We start from the raw sequence: 9,133 nt of genomic DNA, 5'->3' as shown, positions 1-9,133 counted from the left end.
TGTTTTCATAAAATGTTTAGAAGTTTGTAAAAGTATTTCTTCTTTCAAAAAAATGTTTCTCAATTTTAAAAATTTGTTCTCATTTTTGCAGAAACATATGTCAATTTCAAAATTTGTCGTCTCAATAAAAAATCACATTTTCAAGAAATCTTCTCATTTTGACAAAAATATTACATAAATACAACATAATATTTTTTGCGATGGCGCGTGTCTCGCTTGAAGCAGCGACGCCCAAACGGGCGTTGCAAAATACACAGTAATTTTTCTGAGTGTGCTTATTTGTGTGTAAGTAATAAAAAGTAAAACATGCATAGTATCTTATTGTGCACAGTGACTAGTACTAGTAGCCAGTAGTACTCCCACCAGAAAAGTAACAAAGTCAGTGGGATTACACCAGTGAGCGCAGCCTAATCTAAAAAAAAGTAGTGACCATAGCCGGGAGAACAAATGTGCGTGCACTGCAGCGCAATATGGAGCAAGCAGCGGATGGGCTGGCTTTAGGAAAGAGGACAGGACGTGGTAGTGGGCCTCATCAGCACACGTGGTCGGCAGCCAGTAGGCTGACGCGTGCATTTTATCAGCGGGAGGAAAGGATCTTCCGACAAACTAACAGGCCCAACACACACAAAAACAAACAAACAAACAACCAAATAAAAGAGACCACAAAAGTGCTGATGTTATACTTAGATGTGAGATATTATCTCACATCTAGATGACATATAGTCACACCCTTGTTAAATATACATAGCGGCAACTAAAGCATCGATAGAGATATATACAAATATAATTAGCATCTAAGCAGGTCTCCGTAGAAACCAACGCCTGATGTCAGGTAGCATCATCTACGTATTATACTTCGACATATTAGACAAAGAATAACTGTAAGATGAACCCTTCTTATCGGATGCTCGAGAGACATACGCAAGGGGATCTTCAGAATAGAGCTTTGACCTTGATGATGCGCTGGCACCTGGAACGCTCAAACCACCTGGTCTGATCGATGCCAAATTATAGAAGTCTGCCACGCCGCCACTGTACTGAGCCTGAACAGATGAAGCAGCCAGGGTCTGATTCTGGATGCCAATGGGACGCTGGTTCCCGGAAGAAAGCAATGGATTAGGAGCGGTAGCTGGAACTATGTTATGGCTAGAAACAGCTTGGTACTTGTTCGCAACTCCAACTGTAGGGAAGCTCTGCCTTAACATGAGCTCCTGACTCGATGTTCCTACCGGGCGGGTGTTCTGGCCTAAGGAACCTTGTACGGCACTCTCTGGAAGCTGTGGTCTCTTCCTGGAGTCCAGAATGTTCTTACTAACTTCACGAGCAGCTGCAGCTGCAGCATTTGCTGCTCGCTTTCTCTCTGCACTTTGCAGATCCAATAGTGTCATTCTGTTGTTAGCTTCTTCCAAAATAGGCAGTTCTTCTAGTTTGTGTTCTTTAATGAACTTCTGCAATGCTCCGAGCAATGTACGCTCTTTTGCATCACCTGCATCCTGCCGAAGCATTTTAAGAAACGACAATTCAGCCGACTATGAATACATGATGTTCATAATAGATGATACTGCAGCAGAGCTACCTGAGAGGCAGGACCGTCTCCCCTGATGCGGATCATGTTCCCAGCATTTTTCGCATCATTCACATATGACCTAAGAATAGGCAATAAAGGATATTTGTGCACTAAATTAAGAGCTTGGATAAATTTGACTGCATCGAGCTGTTTGCCTTTGTTTATCATTGCCTGAGTGAGAACTGGTGCAAAGACAACATGCGGAGATTAATATTCTCATCATCTCAGCTGATAGAACTAACAAGGTGGAACCGAAAATAACATACAATTGACTCTTACAACATAAAGCTCACACCAGAAGGCTACACGATAGAATGAAGTGAACAAACAGACGCCACACACAGGCCGAACAAACAAGAAAATCAGATATAATTAAATCTTCTCATCTATGTCACTTAATGTTGGGCAGAGCTGTATTCGATACTCATCGCCTTCCCAAAAAATGATCCAAAGATATGCTTAAAATACCAAGTACAGTATAAAAAGTAGTACTCCCTCCGTCCGAAAATACTTGTCACAGAAACGGATTTATCTAGATGTATTTGTGTTGTAGATACATCCATTTTTATCCATTTCTCCGACAAGTATTTCCGGACGGAGGGAGTACAATCTAGGGAGAAAAGGGAGAAAAATGGAAATAAACGATGAATTGAACTAAAATTCCGAACTGAGCACGTAGAATCAGAACAGCACCAAGTGCCTAGGGAAAAAAGGAGAAGAAAAAAAGGCAAAGAACAATGATGTGAACTACAATTCCCAACTAGAAGTGTTAGCATGATTATACATTTATACAAGCAAATCACAAAATAGATCAAGAAATATGTTATGTTGGACAGCTGAACACAAAGCAAAAGTGAAAAGATTCTCAAATAGAGAATTTAGAAGCAGTTAGCAAACTAATACAGAGAAATAAACTGCACACTAACAAAGCCATGAGGTCATGACTCAGGCAATGAATGGGAGCAATTGCAGTATTCACTATATGCCAATCAGTCTTGGGAGTTGTTTTACAAAGGTGTCATCACAGCCTCACAGGTCACATGATGCAGTCTACAACATACAAATTTAGTGTATAGAGTAAATGAAGAGGCCTAAAAATCTAACAGCAAAATCAGAGAACAATATTTAAAAGTTCAACAATAATTCATGAACCAAGGCAAGTTAGCAACTGAAACCAGTATGATATGAACAATAACCAAATCAAAGATTAGCTGACATAACCATGAGCACTATACAAAACTGCTAGGAGGTTTTACAGAACAGTATAAAGCTAACAACAATCTCCAAAAGAAAACATATCATTTGGGGTTTCTCAGAATGAACGGTTCAAATTTAATCCCTTCGACCCTGCCTTACACTTACGTTATAAACTCACTTACAACTAGTAACTAGACTCCAAAGATAATAAAGCAAAAGTAAGTGAGGTTATTGGACAAGTCCAAGACGATCGCGGATAAACTCAGCCTAACTGATATAGGACAATAAGGCTCAGCTTGTACTTGCTCAATCGTGTTATGCTGAACTTATTTTATAACCGGGTGCTACATAAAAATAACCATGAAAGCAGGAAAGAGTTAGCTACCAAACGTTCAAATAGAGAAAGGCTGGTTGGGCAAACAGAATTATTATAATCCACCACAATGCCAAACGTGCCCTAAGAGCCATTACGCATCCCCTGGAATAGCTCCACCTACTATTTGGTGTTGAAGCTTAAAAGATAATACCAAGAATGAAACAGGTTCAGTTCATCCATTAGCATAGAGTCATGGACATCAGAATTAAAGAATGGCGGCAGCATTCAAATTTTCATATACCTAAATTAAAATAGCCTTCAGTTAGGACTTACGAGTGACCTTGCAGAAATAAATAGCGTGTAGCAATCTGAATCAGAGTGCCTTAGGGAGAAAAGGAGAAAAGAGGAAAGAACAAGAATGTGAACTACAATTCCCAACTAAGCACATAGATTTAGCTCACAGAAGTGTTAACATGATTATACAGGCAAATCACAAAACAGATGAAGAAATATATTATATTAGACAGCTGAAAACCAAGCAAAAGTGAAAAGATTGCTCAAGTAGAGAATTTAGAAGCGGTTAGCAAGCTAAGACAGGGAAATAAACTGCACAGTTACTGAACAAAGCCATGGGGTCACGACTCAGGCATTGAATGGGAACAATTGCAGCATTCGCTATATGCCAATGCCAATCAATCCCAACAGTTGGGAATCGTTTTACAAAGGTGTCATCACAGCTTCACAGGTCACATTATAGTGTTCAAAGTACAAATTAGTTAGTGTTTATTCCATCGCACTTATTATGGAACGGAGGGAGTACATGAAGAAGCCTAAAAATCTAACAGCAAAATCAGAGAACAATCAACAATAACTCATGAGCCAAGGCAAGTTGGCAACTGAAACCAACAGTAACAATGTACGATATGAGCAACACTCAAATCAATGCTAGGAGTTTTTACAGAATAATCTCCAAAATAATACTTATCATTTGGGGTTTCTCGGAATGAACGGTTCATATTCAACCCTTCTGCCTTGCCTTGAACTTACGTTACAAGCTCACTAGTTAATAGACTCAAAAGATAACAAGTGAAATAAGTGATTTTATTGGATAAGCTCAAGATGATCGTGGATAAACTGACATAGGACAATAAGGCTCAGCTTGCAGTTGCCTAATTGTGTTATACTGAACTTGTTTCATAGCGAAGTGCTGTGGATAAATACCCATGAAAGCAGGAAGGAGCTGGTTACCAAACATTAAGATAGGGAAAGGCTGGTTACGCAAACAAGATTATTATAATCTACCACAGCGCCAAAAGTGGCCTAAGAGCCCTTATGCACCCAAGCAATATTTTGGAGTTGAAGCTCAAAAGATAATACCAAGAACATAAACAGGCTCAGTCATCCATTAGCATAGAGTCACGGACATCAGAATTGAAGAATCGCAGAAGCATAAAATATTTCATATGCCTAAACTAAAATAGGCTACAGTTAGGACTTAGGAGAGACCTTGCAGAAAGTAAATAGCATGTTGATGAAACATCGACCCAAAGATGCAGATGAAACAACTGGACACAAAGAAAAATACAAGGATATAGCAATATATGCCTCCCAAAATAATATCAACATTACATCGACCCAACAAATCCAGGAAGATGGTAGGTGGGTAAACCAACATAGAAATAAAACTACAGCGTGAGAATAAAAGAAATACTAATAATAAAATACATGATTTAAGGAGCAAGGGCAGATGACAAATGTCCTATGAAATCATGATATTCCAAATGAAAAGTTCAACATAAAAAATTAATATAGTACTTCCAAGTGCCGTCAACCTGAACAACTTAAACATAGCCAATCAAAACCATCAGACACTAATCTGTGATATCTAACTGCAAATAGATCATGATGGTGAAGAGCTTTAAAAAAATGCAAAAGCATCATCGTTTCATCCTGTACCTCGACAAGAGCATCTCCAAAATGCATATTCACAAACAGCTCCAGGTTGCATGATTTAAATGCAAATAAAATAAAATATGCAAGAATCACCACGGGGAAGTTCTAACAGAACATTGTGTTGCAGTCTGGCAATATCTATTGATAACAGAGTGTTGGATTCCTGCTACTAGAATATTGGCAGTCTACTCAAGAAATGATTAACATAAAGGTTACCCCTGGGCACTATTGCTAGCCATACCTGGTACCAGCTTTGTCAATAAAACTAGCTTCAATGGACTAAAAAAACCAGCAAGAACGAGAAAAGTGAGCCGCAGGTGCTACTGTGATGATAACCACTGCTCATATTTCATGGCTAGCTAGTAGAAAGCTAGATGAAGATGAACCAAACAAATCGCCTAGCCCTTGCATCCTGTAGCTTGTGCTAGCTAGAAATACTTGCTTAGCTAGGCATAGTCAACGGAAGATGCAAACACACATTTACTGAACAACATGGTTGCACAGAGCATAATGCAGTTCTGATTTTCCTAGGCGAGGAAAATGTGACTTACCTGGTATATGCTTGTCGAGGTCGAGGCCAAGGCCGAGGAAGATCTCCACGGCGCGCTCCCGGCTCGAGATCGACACGACCAGATCGAGCACCTGGGCGGCGCCACCAACATCCTCCACCAAACCAAATACCCCGATGAGAAGCAGAAAGGCGATCGTCTCATTCTTAAACAGCGACTGCTCCTCGATCCGCTTGCTCCGTTTCCAGTCCGCTGCGACAGCCCTGGCCTCCTCTCGCGCCTCCGGCGACGGCTTCACGCCGAGCGCGCGAATCCGGTCGAGGAGGTCGATGAGCAGGCGGCAGGACACCTTGGATTCACCGTCCGCCTTGCCATTGGTCGGAGGCGAGCGGCAGAACCCCGCGGCCGCGGCGAGCACCAGCAGCCCCGGGTCGGGGGCCACCAGCAGGGCGGCATCGAGCGAGCGAGCGGGGTCCCGGAGCTCGTCCCTGTGCTCGGCGAGGTACGCGCGGAGGCCTGGCCCGTCCATCCCGGAGCAGAGCAGCTCGAGCTGGGAGAAGCCTTCGAGGCGGGAGGCGAGGGTGGAGTCGATTGTGGTGGCATCGGAATAGAGGGAGCGCCATGCGGAAGTGAAGGCGGAGAGGGCGGTCGAGTAGGTCTGGAGGGAGGCGACGGCGTCGAGGACGGAGGGGTTCGGCTCTCGCTCGGCGGCCATGGCTGCAGCCAGCGCCGGAAACCCTTGGCTCTGCCTACGGGGTCTACGCTAGCCGGTGGGAGGAGGTGGAAGAAGCAGGCTGGATGGAAGAGGCCCACGTTGAGTAAGAGCCCAAGTCATGTACAGGCCTACAGTCCAAGATAACAAAGAGATGTGGGAGCAACTAGTTAACGAGCGCTCCTTCGGGAGCCTCGCAACGATCAGCGCCACTTCGCGCTCTCAGCCATTCGCCACGTGTCGCGCTCTGGACGTTTCCTTCAGATTTTGTTTTTTTTTCCGCACGCGTTTTCGGCTTTTTAAACGGTTTTTTCCCGGTTTTTTTCGACGTTTTGGTTTTTCCCCGGTCTTCCTTAGCGTTTCGACAAAAAAAATTTACGCGAAAAAACGCGTTTAGTTTTTTTTTCTTTCGTGAAAAGTCACGTTTTTTTTTCGCGAGAGTCACGGCCGTGCCTTTCGGAAACGAAAAAAAAGGCGTTTTCTGTTTTTTTCTTTCGCGAGAGTCACGGTTTTACTTCCGCGAGAGGCACGGTTGTGCTTTCATGAGAGTCACGGCCGTGCCTCTCGGAAAGGGAAAAACAAAATACGTTTTCTGTTTTTTTTTCTTTCGCGAGAGTCACGGTTTCGCTTCCGCGAGAGGCACGGTTGTGCTTTTGCGAGAGTCACGGCCGTGCCTCTCGGACAGGGAAAAAAATACGCATTTTCTTTTTTTTTTCTTTCGCGAGAGTCACGGTTTTGCTTTTGCCAGAGGTACGGTTGTGCTTTCGCGAGAGTCACGGGCGTGCCTCTTTCGGAAAGGGAAAAAACGCGTTTTCTGTTTTTTTTTCTTTCCACGAGAGCCATAGTTTTGCTTCCACGAGAGGCACGGGCGTGCCTCTTTCGGAAAGGGAAAAAACCGTGCTCCCGGTTTGGTTTTTTCATCCGGTTTTTTTCGTGAAAAAAAAGTTCGTCAAAACCTATCAACATGGGATCTAGTTTTGAAGATCTCGACGTGAGGAATCCAATGGTGAAAACGGTTTGAGATTTGGACGCACGGTTTAAGAGATAAAACGTTTTGAATAAATGAATCTACGAAAAAAGGGAAAACTCCCAGGTTGCGACAAGTGGTGCGCTGCATGTGCGCCACTTGTCATGACCTAGGAAGATGAAGTGTTCTTTGGAACGAGTACTCCTTAATTAGTGATTTCGAAGAGATGTCCATGCCCATCTACATGTAGCCCAACGAGCCTAAAAAAGACCCGTTTAGCCAGTGACTGCACCGAGCGACAAGCAAGACACGAAGAGCGGAAAAGCTCTTTCACGAGCGAGCGTAGCAACGAGCGATCCTAATCTTTCTCTCCCCCCTGATTTTAAGGTGGGCACGCTCGAGATCTCCTCTAAATCTCTCTCCCCCCTGATTTAGCGTGGGGCAGCTGAGATATTCCCTCTAATCCTCTCCCTACAATTTAATCTCTCCTGTTATTTCTCTCTCCTTCCTGTTTATAAGGAAAGTGCAGCTGCATGCGACTGAATATTGTTTCCTAACCGAGCCTACCAACCTGGTCGGAAATCGCTCACTGCGACGCGCGCGCGCATTAGCATCGCCCAAGAGTACTACTTCATCAACAAACCCTGATGCGCGTAAGGCGGGGTCGCGCCAGGCGCAATGAGTATCCTAACTTGAAACTGCCGCGGGGCTGACAAACCCGCGACAGTTCACGAGCTTCATGACCTCACGAGGCAACATGCCCCCTCTATCTTATGTATTCTTGAAACTCAAATAGAGGGCTCGAGAGTGGAGAATCTAGTAGGTACTCTAGGGTTCAATAAAAGTTATGCTATTAGCAGTTCTGGTAGGAGTGGTGGAATTGGAATTTTTTGGAAAGATGAAATAAAAGTTGAGGTTATCGGTTATTCGGAATATCACATAGATGTTACGATAGAAGACCTAGCTGAAACACAGTTTAGGGCCACCTTCGTCTATGGAGAGGCCCAGGTGAATGAGCGTTACAAGACGTGGAACATGCTCTGTGGCATTGCGGGGGTCAGCAACCTACCATGGGTGGCCATTGGCGATTTTAATGAAGTCTTGCACGCGCATGAGCACGATGGAGTTGGTCAGAGAAGTCAAGCTCAGATGGATGCATTCCGGGATACACTGGACATATGTGGACTGTCAGATATTGGCTACTCAGGCTCCAACTGGACGTTCGAGAAGAAAGTAGGCGGAGGCACATATACGAGAGTGAGATTAGACAGAGCTGTCGCCACTTCAGAATGGCTCTTGGCCTTCCCCACAGCCGAAGTGGAACACAAGCAGGCGGCTACGTCCGACCACATACCAATACTACTCCGGCTGCACGAGGTGCATGCATGCAGGAGGGCCCCGCGGGTGTTTAGATACGAGCAGTGTTGGGAGCGAGATCCTACACTCAATGATACAGTCAGCGCCAGTTGGGCTAGGAGCCAAGGAGATACAGTGGTAGCACTATAGTCAAAAGTGCAGAATCTGTCGGGCGATCTAGGAAAGTGGGAACGCTGCCACTTTGGGAACATCCGTCAGGAGATCAACTCATTAAAAAAGCAGCTGAAAGAACTGCGTGAGATCCAAGGGCGATCTGGGCCATCACATGCAGAGGTTAAGGTTGCAGACAGACTGGTTGAGTTGTATCATCGCGAGGAGATATTATGGCGTCAGCGAGCTAGGCTGGACTGGATGGTACCCACGACCTCTTTTTGCTCCATATAAACGAATTTGAAAAAGGAAGAAGGCTTTAGCTCCCTTCCATTGTCTTGGGTCGAAGATCAAGCGTGAACTTCTCCCTCATCTAAGGTTGGGTTGTGGATAACAGACTTCCCCTTGGGCCGGATCTTCCCAAGTATAACACGATCCATGAGCG

At 44.3% G+C, this 9,133-nt stretch overlaps 1 protein-coding gene across 1 annotated transcript; it reads right to left on the bottom strand.

Annotated features, from left to right (window-relative positions):
- Positions 1-658: 658 nt before the first annotated feature.
- Positions 659-6,361, bottom strand: LOC123098422 (FRIGIDA-like protein 3). The gene is made up of 3 exons (XM_044520403.1): positions 5,585-6,361; positions 1,577-1,749; positions 659-1,493 (listed from the first exon to the last, which is right to left on the bottom strand). The coding sequence occupies exons 1-3, from the start codon at positions 6,255-6,257 to the stop codon at positions 843-845; spliced, it is 1,497 nt and encodes a 498-aa protein (XP_044376338.1). The 5' UTR covers positions 6,258-6,361; the 3' UTR covers positions 659-842.
- Positions 6,362-9,133: the final 2,772 nt, after the last annotated feature.

This window comes from Triticum aestivum, chromosome 4D, assembly GCF_018294505.1.
Source record: "Triticum aestivum cultivar Chinese Spring chromosome 4D, IWGSC CS RefSeq v2.1, whole genome shotgun sequence".
Lineage (NCBI taxonomy): Eukaryota > Viridiplantae > Streptophyta > Magnoliopsida > Poales > Poaceae > Triticum > Triticum aestivum.
The sequence above is the reverse complement of the archived record's forward strand: the minus strand, read 5'-3'. Positions and strand labels throughout refer to the sequence as shown.

Coding starts and splice junctions, on each gene's coding strand:
- LOC123098422 (XM_044520403.1), bottom strand. CDS start 6,257: ATGGCCGCCGAGCGAGAGCCGAACCCCTCCGTCCTCGACGCCGTCGCC. Junction 1,750..5,584: donor CCTCGACAAGCATATACCAG/GTAAGTCACATT, acceptor TCTTTGCACCAG/TTCTCACTCAGGCAATGATA. Junction 1,494..1,576: donor GAGACGGTCCTGCCTCTCAG/GTAGCTCTGCTG, acceptor ATGCTTCGGCAG/GATGCAGGTGATGCAAAAGA.